The following is a 13,829-nucleotide window of genomic DNA, read 5'->3' as shown; positions in this document are numbered from 1 at the left end:
AGGTTACACATTCGATGGGCGCCTCGAGCTTCCCCCCGATTTCGACGTCCTGCAGTGAAGTTACACGTGCATGTTCCTACGCACAACAAGGTTAATGCTTTTGAATAATTTGGCTAGAGAAGTGGACTCGCCACCTGGCAAAGATTGAAGAAGTCTCATGCGGGGGGGTAGGAGGGACTCCTACAAATGGTTATCTCCCAACAAAAAGGGGAAAGAAACGATAATACGTGGTGTACCAAATGATGAGAGTTAATATAGGAGGGGCTACTTCATTGGAACTGAAGCACACGGTGTTTATGCCGGAACGAATGGCACATCATGCGTGGTCTCTTTACTTATGTGGTGAAAAAAGCTACGCATGGGCGCTCTTTTATTGAATGGGCCAGCGCGATAAACCCTACCGATGTTCCTGCGTTTTATTCCTAAGTGGTGACCCCATCGGGGGGAACACTTAATTTCGTTTTCAAATGGGAAGAGACCAACAAAAAGGAGTCTTTTTTCGGCGCATGGTTGTTATACATATGTACATATATATGTGTTATTCCATTATATGGAGCTTTGTCGACTGGGGGGGGCGATCGAAGGGTGGGGCATTTAAGGAAAATACATAAACGTACAAATGTGCATACGTGTACACACAGGTATATCCGTGTGGACAGAAGTCCCTATAAAGTGCTTCCCACTCTGGCGAACTGCTCCAGACCTGCTGAATATTCACCCCCCCCATCAGGTACTGGACAAACGGGGATATCACACCGAACAAATCACCTGAACGGCAATAATTTTTCTCAAAATTGCGCCGCAAATGTGTGCAAATATTATGACCACAAAAAAAAAAAAAAAAAAAAAAAAAAAAAAAAAAACATTTTGGCTAGTCCACACTTTTATAAACCCCTCCGATGGGACAAATTCCGTCCGCCATGATTAACGTGACTCCAGTGTAATTTTCTCCATTTTGACGTTACGGGGGGAAATGGATGCCATTTGGCCGCATACAAATAGGTTACACCCCCACGGGGAGGGGGGGGTATACTTCCTGATGTGGTTTCCCAACTTTTTTATGGGAGAAAATTACCCACTAAGTTGTGTAAACCCCAAAGCGAATCGTCAAATGTGTTGATCAGGGGGAAAGAATAAAACTCAATTGCAACTCATAGAATGTGGGAGTACAAAAAATTCGTATTTTGTCCTGTAGTTTGAGGGTGGCCCTCCTTTTTTTTTGTCCCCCCCTCGTTTCGACGGTCGATGTAGCTAGGTGCGGGATGATTAAAGGGGGGACTCCCGCAAGGTACATACAGGCATGTATCTTACACCCGCGCAGTTCTATCTGTGCATACTCCTTGGGGGTGCGTTTAAGTGGCCTTTTTTCCTTAAAATGTTTTTCTCGCAGGGGTGGATTCCTCATTTAAGGATGTATCATCACATATGAACATTTTTTATGTGCATGCAAGAGTGAGAAATGCACGCAGCACGGGGGATATTATATGTGGCTCAGCCGCGGCACAAAAATATGCGCAACATGTGGGGTCGCCACGGAGGGGGAACTGCTGTTCGAGGCTCCTCCCCTAACACGACGTCGCAAAGTTCGAAGCACACGAGGTACACTTCAAAGTGGCATATGAAAGGAAAAAGAAAAAAAAAAAAAGAGCTGAAAAAAATGCACGTTGTGCTATAACAAATTGCCATACCTTTGAGAAGTACGCCCGAAAATTTTGCCATCCCATTTTTGAACTATTTTCAAACAGTTCTGAAGAGATCCGCAAGGGAACAGCAAAATTTGCAACAGATTTTTATACCACTCCGTATACCACACTGGCAGAAAAAATTGTCAGCGTTTTTCCCACCCGTATATCACACCCGCGTGCATACGCATGCCGCTTTTACCAAGCGCGACGCAGCCACTAAGCTGAAAAGAAACCAAGCACACCAACACCCGTACAGCTAATCATGAGCCTGTCAAAGTTCGCCCGATCGACCCTGCAGATAAACAAAACATGCGGGGTAGTCGAAGCACAGACGAAGAACAAGGCAACGGCGGTCACGTGTAGAGGGTTGCGAAAGATTAGCAGCAGTAACAATGTGCAGAACAAATGGTACGCTCAGCTGGTCGCCAAGGAACTGGGGAAGCGTGCAAGATTGATGAAACATTTTAGCACCGCAGGAGAAAGTTACGAATTTAAGGCAGAGACGAAGAAGCTGCTACAGATAGTTGCCCACTCGCTTTATACGGATAAGGAAGTATTCATTAGGGAGCTTATTAGTAACTCCTCCGATGCGTTGGAAAAAAGGAGATTTACTCAAACAGCGTCCATAAAAAGTGTAGATGATACGGTGGCAAATGAAGCGGCAGAGATTCCCCTGCACATCAAGGTGTCTGCAGATGCGAATAAAAATTTGTTCATAATTGAGGACAGCGGAATTGGTATGAACAAGGAGGAGGTGATTGAAAACTTGGGAACGATAGCCAAGAGTGGGTCTCTAAATTTCCTAAACGCGTTAAAGGAGAAAAGCCGTAACGCAACTGAGGAGAGTAAAAACGCCTCTGATCAATCAGGTGAAAGAGGTGGTGATATTTCCAAACCTGGAGATAACATTATAGGACAGTTTGGTGTAGGATTTTACAGTTCCTTTGTCGTTTCGGATGAAGTAGAAGTGTTCACAAGATCACATGATGATAACTCAGTTGGTTATCACTGGAGGTCGGATGGGAATGGAACCTTCACGTTGAAGGAAGTGGAGGACCTCCCCAGAGGTACAAAAATTGTTTGCCACCTTAAGGAGAGCTGTAAAGAATTTTCTAACATCCATAGGGTTCAGGAAATTGTGGAGAAATTTTCCTCCTTCATTAACTTCCCTGTTTATATCGTCAATCGGAAGAAGGACATAAAGGGGAGCAGCCGGTTGGTCAAGGGGGACGACCTGGAGAATGAGGAGTCCCCTCTGCAGCAGGAGGGACTGAACAAAGAAGTAGAGAAGGAGAAAGCGATGGACGGGACGGCAGATGTGGAGGACGCCACTGCCGCTGCGGATGCGCCTAAAGGGGAGACAGAAGGTATGACAGATGAAGTGCAGATAAATAATCAGAAACCTTTATGGTGTAAGGACAACGTGACGGAGGAAGAACACCAAAAGTTTTTCAAATTTTTATCAAAGAAAAAAAGCTACGATGATGACAAGGGATATGTATACAAAGTATTGTACCGAACAGATGCGCCAATGTCTATAAAGAGCGTTTTCTACATCCCAGAGGAAGCTCCATCGAGGTTGTTCCAGCAGAGCAACGAAATTGAAGTCTCCCTTTATTGTAAAAAGGTCTTGGTGAAGAAGAACGCAGATAATATAATTCCAAAGTGGCTACACTTTGTTAAGGGAGTAATTGACTGTGAGGACATGCCGCTGAATATCAGCCGAGAAAACATGCAAGACAGCACCTTGATAAGTAAAATTTCCAGAGTAGTAGTAACGAAAATATTGAAGACGCTAGAGAAAGAATCCACAAGTGATGAGGAGAAGTACCGAAAGTTCTACAGCAACTATAGCTACTACTTGAAGGAGGGAGTGTTGGAAGATTCTTCGAACAATTTTTACAAAAACACGTTGATGAATCTGTTGCGCTTTTACTCCATCCAGCAGAGGAAAAACATTTCACTGAAGGATTATGTAGCCAACTTTAAAAATTCACAGAAAAAAATTTACTACTTTTGCGTGAACGAGTTAGATGTAGCTTTGTCCTCCCCGTACATGGAGCCTTTCAAAAAGCAGGGAGTAGATGTCCTTCTTCTGTTTGAGGAAATAGATGAATTTGTTCTCATGAATCTGCAGGAGTTTAATGGGGCCAAGTTTGTTTCCATCGATTCTTCGCAGAATGAGGACTTCGACCAGGAGCTGCTCAATGCTAACCGGGGAGACGGCTCTAAAGTAGGCGATAAAGATGATCCGTCCAACCAGGGGAAGAACCCCCCCATCTTTAATGATAGCCAAAAGAGTGAGCTAGCCAAATATTTCAAAGACGTATTGGGTTCTAAATGCTCCGATGTGAAATTCTCTGACCGTTTAACAGAATCTCCTGCAGTGGTTACTGGATTTTTATCCCCCACGCTGAGAAAAGTTATGAAGGCCACCATGAAGAATAGCTCATTCCAGGACAATAGCATGTTGCATAATTTACCAGCCACGTTGGAGTTAAACCCGTCTCATACAATTGTTACGTCGATTTTCCACCTCAAAAATACCAACCAGGAGGTGGCTAAATTGTTGGTTCAGCAGTTGTACGATAATGCCTGTATCGCTGCGGGTATTTTGGAAGACCCCCGTTCGCTGTTGACAAAATTGAACGAACTGCTTCTCCTCACTGCTAGATATGCTTACCATTATGAGAAGAATACCGATGGGGTGTCAGGTGTCCAGGAGGACCAGTCCCCCACTGACCCCAACGCCGGCAACGTAGACAGGGCCATCCCCCCGACGGAAGCTAGCCCCGCCCAGGCGGACGAAGAGGAGAACTCCGCAAAGGAGGCCCAGGCGTCCAAATTGTAACGCAGCCATCCAATTTTTTACCCAGGTGTGCAAGCAGAAGTACACGGGGTTCTCGCATTATGGAAATATGCCTCCATTTTCACCCCCCAAAAATTGTACAGCGGGCAACTGTTTATATCCGTTCCACACGCTGTAGCATTACGTACCACCGTAATCATTTCTTTTTTTTTTTTTTTTTTTTTTTTTTTTTTTTGCCTCCTGCGTGCCCCTCTCAACAAGTGCGTTTAACAGACGTCTTGGATAGACGCCTTGAATAAACACCTTCTTAAAAATAACCTTTAAATAAAAAAAAAAAAACGCTTTAAAATGTTTCAAATAAGTTGGAAAAACATAAACGCGCCACCGCCTACAAAGGTATATCTCACACAAAAAAAAAGAGAAAAAAAAAAGGAGTTCACCAACAGACAGCGTAAGGAGTTGGATAGGGCAAAAATGGGCACACGTACAAAAAAAGGCAACGTACTACCCACGTGTGCATGCTTAACCGATGGGACCACTTCGTCTATCAGCGAAACGAAGTTAGTTCATCCCCCCTTCGGGGTATCAAATGAGTGAGCCCAACTTCTTGCTAGTCTTGGTGTCCTCCATTAGGGAGTCCTGTGCAGAGACCACTCGAAGGATATTCTTCTTGCTGCTCTCTTGCAGTTCCCCCGTCACTAATATTTCATCCAACAGGTAGTACGCCTTGTGAAAATTAAATATTAAGTCCAACTCACACACATTGCCAAAGTACTTGTCGAGAATTTCTACGTAGTGGTGGATTATTTCCAGCGTAATTAGTTCGTTGTCTCCTTTGTCGATGCAGGCGATGAAGAAGAGGCTGGCGTACCTGCGGGGGGTAGGAGAACATAATGGGATAGGTGCTAGGTGGGTGGAAGCACAACGACTTGGGCGCTTCTTCATATGCGTTCATACATTAGGGATGGCAACTGGGCAAACCTTTTAAACACGAGTTTGTACTCCCGCCACTCGACAAAGTTGCAAAGTTTGGGCGTCCTGTTCAGCGTAATCTGGGAAGTTTCCCGAATTATTTTCGCCTTCTCCTTTTGCGACAATGGGATGTACCATTTCGCTAGTCTCGTTTTTCCCTGCCGACTGATGAGCAACACGAACTGAATCATCCTTCGAAAAGGCGTGCGTGCGGGCAAAGGAAGTAGGCAAAATCAGGCGGCGCGCCGGAGGGAAGTATATGCCTATGTATCTACTTTGGCATGTATACATATGTATGCATATGTATGCATATGTATGCATATGTATGCGAATTGATGTTCTTTTATTTTGCGCCTTCTTGGGAAACTCCAACCAAACGTGCACTTTCGCGTTGCTCAAAATGGAACAGCCAAAAATGGGGGGTAAAAAAAAAAAAAAGCTGAGCAGTTGAACGACAGAAAAAAAAAAAAAAAAAAAAAAAAATCGCATTGGGCAAGCACGAACGTTCGCCGCTGTAAAATTTTAAGCCGAAGAAAATTTCTCTACGGGTAGTTATGTATTATGCATATGTGTATGCCCACCCGTAGATCAGTTTTGTCGCTATGTGCCCCCCATTTTGAAGAAAAAAAAAAAAAAATACCTCTTCGCCCGCGTCACCGTTGTCTAGTGAAGAAATAATTTAAAGCAAAAAAAATAACCTGGGTGTGGATGTTGGGGGTGGTCCCTTTCCCCCATTTTAAAGGCACCATCATGGGTGGCGAGACGGCAAATTATTTTCACCCTCATGCGTAACCAAACAATTTTGCGGAAATCTAGTTTGACGTGGCTCCTACGAGCGGCAAAAACTTCCAACCGCACATCGAGAAAAGTTGGTCAATGAGCAGAAAGGTGGCTAACCTTTGGCAGGCGAACGGAGGGAGTTACCCCCATTTGGTGAGAATAAACTGTGCTATGGAAGGAGAGAGGTGATCCCTTTTTTCATCCAATTACACTTTTTACTGTCCAGTCGTTTGGTCATATTCAGGAGTGTACAAGCCCTATGATGTACCTGTACGCACCTTTTTTTTTGAGCCAACATATGACAACACCGTTTCATATGTCATTTTCGAAACGACGAACAGAGCGCAGAAAAGAGAAGGGAACAAATTTGTCATGGGGATATAACTCGGTAGGACTTTCACAGATGGGTAAAAATTGATACGGCAAAATTGTTGTGTCTGTTAAGGTAGATTGTAGACCCATCCGTGGAAACAAATGCAAGTGGTCTTTCTCGCCCGCTTGGTCCACCAGATGAACGCCTCACCGCGTAACTACGTATCGAACAAACGAATGGGAAAATTACATCATTCACGGTAACCACTTCCCATTAGTTGATGGACAATCTGCCATTACTAACATGTGCAGGTAGCTCTGCAATTGACGCGGGAAAAAAAAAAAATTTCCAAGTGGGAAAAAAATGAAAATGGAGTTGCTTAAATCTGCTGTCTTCGCCAGCACACGGTCTTTTTTTTTAATCAAACATGTGGCAGGTGTTGCCTCATATTTTTCCATTTTCGTTGACCCATTTGTTATCCCGTATCTTTAACCCCATCATCTTTTTGCTTCACACGGAGCGGAAAATATTTCCAACCGCTGGAAAATTATGGATTTAAAATTTTCACTGAACGGTGGAAAATTTTCTTCCTTTGGATGTTTCCCTTTATTTTATGCTCATTTTTTTTAGGAAAAAAAAAAAAAACATCTTAAAAAAAAGAAACAGTAATTTCCCAGTTGGAATTCCTCTCTAAATACATTTTTAACCTCACCATATCGATACGTTCTCTTCTACTGGCATACATACGAAGAGGTATGCATAGTATTACTATCCAAAGGCATGCAGGCGAACATATGCTTTATAAGTTTCCTATTTGTAGTTCCATTTTGATGGCACCATTGTAAGCGTTTCATTTCTTGGTGCCAGTTACATATGCGTAAAGCGCGCGCATGTATTAGGCATACCTTGTACAGTCCAGTAACAGTGCAATACAGCACAGTGAAGAGTGCATGCGTATGGAAAATTATCCGTTTTGCCTCTTGGCGGCGCGAATTTTTATAAAAAAAAGGCTGAGAGAGGGAGTAATTATTTCCATGCAGTGAAAAAGGATTCTCATTTTAGGAGGAGGCCCCCCGTTACATGACGGACGACAAAAAAAAAAGCGCGTAAAAAAGTAACCAATCGATCGACGAACGATCGACGAAAGAGTACTAAGAAGCGATAAAGGATTTACTAACGAGATATTGATGAATGACCAGTCGGTTGACTGGCCAACACGACAACGAATGAAAGAACCAGGCCCACCCAATAACGCGCCGCGACCGAACAATTTGTTGGATGCCACGAAGAGAAAGAAGAACGCTACCAACAGGGATGCAGTGAGGCAATCCAGTTCTTCCAGGGAAGCATAACATTGTACAATAAAATACGTCCAGCATCCACAGCTTCGTGTCAGCAAACTAAGGAGCAATTTTTTCGTGAAAAAATACCCACTGGGAAAGGAAAATATGGAGGGGCTGAAGGCATCGTCGAATTATGTATACCCAAATGATATGCGTGAACTGATTAGAGATATGACCAAAGTTTTGGAAAATGAAACCATATCGGAAAATGATAAAAAAAATATATGGGACATTGTAAATAATGTATATGACCAGTGGACCAAAGTAGCCGAGTTGGAGAAAGAAAAAGACAAAAAGGATTACTACAAAATAATTTCCTTTTTGGCACTACTCATGTCAACCAACTGGTTTACGGAGGAGCAGGAAGAGCTAGAAGTAATAGTGAACGAAATATATTATAATTATGTAGGACTGCCCCAGAGTTTCCCAGAGGAGGACCTCATGCGGGCGGTTCAAAACTCCTTGGGCGCGGAAGTAAAAAAGGTAATTCGAAGCAAAAAGGGGGGAAAGTGGCTGCGTGTTTGTGCTACGCCGATGCGAAATAAATGCGGAACACGCGCCAGCAGAATTGAGTCGTTTTTGTGTCTACCCCTATGCACTATGTAGGATGTGTCTGCCAAATGGCTAGCTGTTTTTTTTTTTTTTTTTTTTTTACAACATAAATGCGAAAAAAATATGAACGGGTCAGGCGAAAGTGCACACTTTGCACACATTTACCCTTGTGCATACGTGTATGCATATATATATGTGTTCCTTTTTTTCCCCCACAGTGCACAGTTAACAAAGGCGATCTGACCGTCGAATTCGAAAACGGAGACTACGGCGAAGGCCCCTTCAACGGGAAGCTCGTGCTAGACGTAAACAGTGGCCTTTTTTTGCACAAGGAAAATGAAATTTTAAAGTATAACGGGAAGTTGCCCGTCGATGCGTACGAAATCGAGATGGCCCTGAGCTCCTTTGACTGGAAGCAAAACGAGAAAAAAAAAAAATAGGCGTCGCACGGGACGCACTGTCTAACGAGCTACTCCGCTTCGTGCGCCGCGCGTCATACGATAATATTGCCGACCCGTCGATCGGTCGATCCGTCGATCCGACAATCTGATAATCTGCTTATTCGGCAATCCACTAATCCGCTCCATCTGATGACCCTACATGACCGGTGTCCAACTGCCCGGGCGTTTGGCCACGTCTTCTCACCTCTCCATTCCGTTCGTACCGATATATATTTTTAAGTCATATAATTGTACACTTAATTTTATGCCACACCCCTCCTTCCATTTTGGTAAATTAAATTATGTGTCTATTTATACGACAGCTCCCCATTTGCTTACCAGTCTCTTTTATTTTTTTTTCTGATTTATGTGCCCGCTTTGTTTTTACACCTTCTTTGGGTCGTTTCTTTTTTTTCCTTTTTTTTTTTGGACCTTCTTCTTTCTTCTTTTTTTTTTGGGCCTTCTTTTTTTTTTTTTTTTATTCATCCAAATTGTCTCCGCATGCGAGGAACACTCAACCCGCGCCGAGTAACTTCAGTGCGTATCTCCAAAAATTTTTTGTATCCACTTATTGGGGTCGATGCGTTCCAAGTCTAGCAACCGGTCCATCTCGTTGGATCGACCTCTGCATAGGGGTGAGTTGCATTTGGGGGTTAATTCAGTACTGCGTAATGTCTCCCTGCTTTCCTCTCTCTGGTTGGAAAACTTGGAATGTGACTGGCTTCGCATATTTGCGGACTCTTTTTGCTTCATCTTTAAATAGTCTCCACCTCCGTGCCCGTCGTTCTTCCTCAGGAAGGTTCTTCTGTCGGGGTGGTCTGCAGGGGGGTCACAAAAATAAAAAAAAAAAGGGTCATGAAAACGTGCGCACGTGGGGGTTCCTAAGTAGACATGTTGGTATACACGCTACTGTGCATATGTTCACGCGCAACAAATTAATTTCCAAACAGGTAGACAAAAGGCGATCCCCTTATTCGAGGCTGCCATTACCATTGGACTCATCCCCCTTTTTTGTAATCGTTTCCGAGTTTCTCTTCCTAGTGGTCACTTCCGTGTCGCTGAAATTTCCTTTCTCCTTGGGTACCAATCCTGTGCGCTTGATGAATCCATTGTTTGCATTTTCTTTGTAGGAAGTAGATCCCATTCTATGCACACTCTCATGTAAAACATAGCGAATAGGGTTGGAACCCTCCTGTACGTTACTACTCCGTTTGTCTATTTCCTTTCCTCGTTCACCGGCTTTCTTTATTGATACTTTTACTCTGAATAGTCTGTCTGCTTCGTTGGTCTTCTTGTACTGGAGGTCACCACTTGTAACTGAGCTGATTCCCATTGTGTTTTTTTTTTCCGCGGGGGAGGTTTCCCTTTTTTCGTCCCCCCCTAAAGTTCGGTAGGAATCGTCCTCCATTTCAATGTTTTCTGTTTGGTCTTCATTACGGTCGTCCTGGCTTTCACCGATGCGTCCTCCCCTTCCATTTAGTGGAGAGATGAATGTATTTTCCTTGTGAACCCATTCGTATGAAGTGGGCTTACCCCTCTTCACGATCCTTCCTAAATTATACGTAATTTTTATTCCACCTTTTTGTTCATCTTCAGTGGATTTGTTTTCATCCAAGAGGTGTTTTTTCCCTTCGTCTGTGCTTCCCCCAGTTGAGTCATGCTCCGTTTCGTCGCCCGACTCTCCATAGCCGCCCCGCTCTACACACCTGTTTATTTCACTCCTAATTATGTCCTCTTTTTCGTCACACTTTACGTCACTTCTGCCTCCCCCAAGGATCACATTCCTCCTTGCGTGTTCCTTCAACGGTTGGATGCTTTTCTCCAGGACGCTTAATTTGGACACTCTATTTTTATAGGACAGCGACCTGAGCCTTTTATCGTCCGGTGCGAATCGGCGGACTCTCCCCCTCCAAGACTTTGGGATGAATTTGTGGAAGATTCCTCCGTTGCTGCGTTCATTTGTTAGATTATCGGATCGTCTTTTCTTTACCACTGCTTCGAGGGGTGTTCTCGATGAGATGGTATTAACCCAGTTCTGTTCGCCCTGCTCGGTGAATTGGCTACCCACACTTCTACGCCCAGCTTGGGCACTGTAATTCCGCGTTGCGTTGTGCACCCTCTTGCGGAAGCCTCCGTCCGACTCTTCATTTGACGAGTACAAGTTCACGTTGCTGCAGCTGCTGACGTGACCCTTTTCGTGATCCCCCTGGGTTGTATCCCTCCAGGCTCCAGACCCATATGCACGTTTGTAAGTTCTATTTGGAGGATTCCTTGCACATCTGAGGGTTCTTAAGAGGGTATCCCCTTCCCACTCAGCACTGCTGGAAGATTCGTCACCCACGTTACCGACACCACCAATGTGACCACTCCCATGGATACTCACCAGACGACTGTACTTGTCCCTTGCCCTTTCCCTCAACACAGCTCTCTTCTCCAGCATGCTGGCAATGGCCCTCTCGAACTTCCTCTTTTCGTAGAGTTGCCTTTTTTTTTCAATATACAATTTTTTGAGTAGCAGATCGTTTGTGATTTTCTCCTTTTCGCATTCCTCCTCACATGCGGTTCCAGCGTTTCTTTCCTTGACAGGTCGACCTGTATCACATCTTTGGATGGGTCCCCCCGGGGCACTATTTTTAACGTACACATATACTCTGCTTGGTCTGGGTTCAGAATTCTTCAATTCGTTGGGGAGAACATCGGGAATGTTCCCAATGGAGGGGTCATAGGTAACGGCATTGTCTGAGGGAGAGTTCTCCCTACCGATTCTAGACCCAATGAAGGATGCATTGTGAACCCAGGGGGTGGATACCTTCGGGATCAGAACTGCTTTTTTCATGTTTCCACCGAGGTAGAATGGGGCACGTCCTCTTGCTAGGGGACTACACCATCCAATGGTTAACTTATCTATAGGATTATATTTTATGGGGGGACTTCCATCCCATCCATTCGGTTCTTTGATCCCATCGTTACCACTGCCAGGTGATACTTTGGCCCCGTTCAAATGAGCCTTCCCCCTCATAAAGGGGCCACATCGACGAGATCCACTTAACTGCTTCTTCAATACGGTCCGATTTAATCCGCCACGGGATCGTCTCGCTCGCAAGAACTGGTTGTGCTTCTGCATAACGTGGGTCATTCTGGGGTGTTGATTCGGTGACACGCTTTTGCAATCCGTTGCCTCTGCATTGGTGTTAGCATGTGTCTCCGTCTTCACCTCTACCGCTTCGTCCTCTACGTTCACTTCCCCACTATCATCAGTCTGAGTTGGCGTGTCTTCACCGCTCTCGTCTGACCCATTAATATCACAGTACGAAATGGAGAGCGTCCCTTTTTCCCCTTTCCGGGGTGAGTTCCCTACGTGTGGATCTTCCGGGGAAGCATTTTTTTTTTTCTTTCCTTCCAGAATGCTCATGACACGCTCAACATCCGAATCGACATCACATTTCGCAGCTTCCTCAAAATCGTCCTGATTCGTTTGCACCTGTACATCTTTGCGTGTTTTTTTTTTCAATGGAAATATGTTTTTTTTTTCCCCTCCAGTTTTACCATTACTTAGGTGCACTGTTTTTATGGATGCCTTATCGTTGTTGGACATATCAATGAGGGATACGGTATAATTGTGTTTACCTCCCCTATTCACTAATTTCGTACCTTCCTCCATCCTCTCCTTAGTGGAGTCATCATTTGATAAAAGGTTCACTCTCCTCTTCGCGTTAACTTCCGACGTGATGACAATATTTTCTCCCTTTTCGTTTTTTTCGATGAAAGGCATTTTCAACCTTTTAAGGGTATTCAGTGTGTTCAGCTCATTATCCGTGTGGTTGCTTCTACTCGTGACGTACCTGTTTTTGTATAAATTGTATATTAGCTCTGTCGGGGTGTTCTTCTTTGTGTAGAGGAGTGTGTGGTTGAGGTCGTTCGGGTTTGCGATTTCTACCATATTTTTTTTGTTCGACTCGAAGTAATCGTACATTCTGTTTCTCCCCGTCGCGTGGCTGTTGTTCAGGGTGTATCTGAGGTAGCTGTTGAGGTTCTTATTTTGCGTTATTGATGGTGCTACATTTTGGTGTGCCTGTGCTGGGTTACCTACGTCGTCTCTTCCTTCCGGTTGTGCTTCCTCTCTTCCACCCTTCAGGTAGTCCAACTCTGGGTAGAGGACATACAGGGGGGAGTTCCTCAAATAGGACGGAATTTTAATACTTGTATTCTCCTCAAACTTTATCGAGTTAACTACATTCTCCAGTTTGTTCGTCTGGAAGTTGCTGTGCACACTTTCCACGGCGGTGTTGTATGTCCTGTTAGACATAACAATTTTGTCGAAGAGAATTCCCTTTTTAAATTCATTGTTCACGTCGTGGTTGTCTTTAGTCCATTCGTTTGATGTAAAGATAGCTGCATCGTCGGGGTTGATTCCACTTGTGTAAACATACTGGTGCAGATCCTTGGCACTTCTCTCCCTCAGTGGATCCTCCTCCAGGGAAGCCACGTCACCGTGGAGGCCTTCACCCTGCCTGTCCAACTGTGTGGTGTTCTCAAACGTGGGGTTGCTCTTTAGGAGGCAGCTTGAGTTTTTCAAAATGACCGACGAGCACATTAGGTTTTCCCTTATACTGCTGCAGGACCTGTTCCTGGCAATTTCGAACTTACTCTTTGCGCTCAGCATGGTGTGCGAAGGGGGGGGCAATGAAGGTGCGGCAAATAAGTCACTCCAAAAGGTGTGAAAAAAAAAAGGAAAAAATAGTATAGGGGCATACGCAAGTGTTCACTTGGACGTTGGTTAATCCGCTCTCCCCCTTTGTCTACTAAAGGAGGAAACCCTTCTTTCCGTGTGGCCAACTGGCGGGCTAAAACATAGCGACCGATTCCTGCGCGAGTGCATTGCCGCGTGTGTCCCCCCGGGGAGACTCCAAAAGGACAAAACAAAACGGAAAAAAA

At 44.5% G+C, this 13,829-nt stretch overlaps 4 protein-coding genes across 4 annotated transcripts; 2 read left to right on the top strand and 2 right to left on the bottom strand.

Moving 5' to 3' along the window:
* Nucleotides 1–1,947: 1,947 nt before the first annotated feature.
* PCOAH_00025000 (Heat shock protein 90) lies at nucleotides 1,948–4,536 on the top strand (the record flags this gene model as incomplete). The annotated part of the gene is made up of 1 exon (XM_020059305.1): nucleotides 1,948–4,536. The coding sequence occupies one exon, from the start codon at nucleotides 1,948–1,950 to the stop codon at nucleotides 4,534–4,536; it is 2,589 nt and encodes an 862-aa protein (XP_019915015.1).
* A 543-nt stretch (nucleotides 4,537–5,079) lies between these two features.
* On the bottom strand, nucleotides 5,080–5,844 carry PCOAH_00024990 (Clathrin assembly protein AP19; the record flags this gene model as incomplete). Its single annotated transcript, XM_020059304.1, has 2 exons — nucleotides 5,080–5,365; nucleotides 5,476–5,844. 2 exons carry the CDS (start codon nucleotides 5,655–5,657, stop codon nucleotides 5,080–5,082), a joined length of 468 nt encoding a protein of 155 aa, XP_019915061.1.
* Nucleotides 5,845–8,007: 2,163 nt separating this feature from the next.
* On the top strand, nucleotides 8,008–8,894 carry PCOAH_00024980 (Uncharacterized protein; the record flags this gene model as incomplete). The annotated part of the gene is made up of 2 exons (XM_020059303.1): nucleotides 8,008–8,385; nucleotides 8,673–8,894. The coding sequence occupies 2 exons, from the start codon at nucleotides 8,008–8,010 to the stop codon at nucleotides 8,892–8,894; spliced, it is 600 nt and encodes a 199-aa protein (XP_019914714.1).
* Nucleotides 8,895–9,428: 534 nt separating this feature from the next.
* PCOAH_00024970 (Uncharacterized protein) lies at nucleotides 9,429–13,557 on the bottom strand (the record flags this gene model as incomplete). Its single annotated transcript, XM_020059302.1, has 2 exons — nucleotides 9,429–9,712; nucleotides 9,885–13,557. 2 exons carry the CDS (start codon nucleotides 13,555–13,557, stop codon nucleotides 9,429–9,431), a joined length of 3,957 nt encoding a protein of 1,318 aa, XP_019915049.1.
* Nucleotides 13,558–13,829: the final 272 nt, after the last annotated feature.

The sequence above is a fragment of the Plasmodium coatneyi genome, chromosome 9 (genome assembly GCF_001680005.1).
Source record: "Plasmodium coatneyi strain Hackeri chromosome 9, complete sequence".
NCBI lineage: Eukaryota > Apicomplexa > Aconoidasida > Haemosporida > Plasmodiidae > Plasmodium > Plasmodium coatneyi.
Note: the sequence above shows the minus strand (reverse complement) of the source record. Positions and strands in the feature narration are given on the sequence as shown.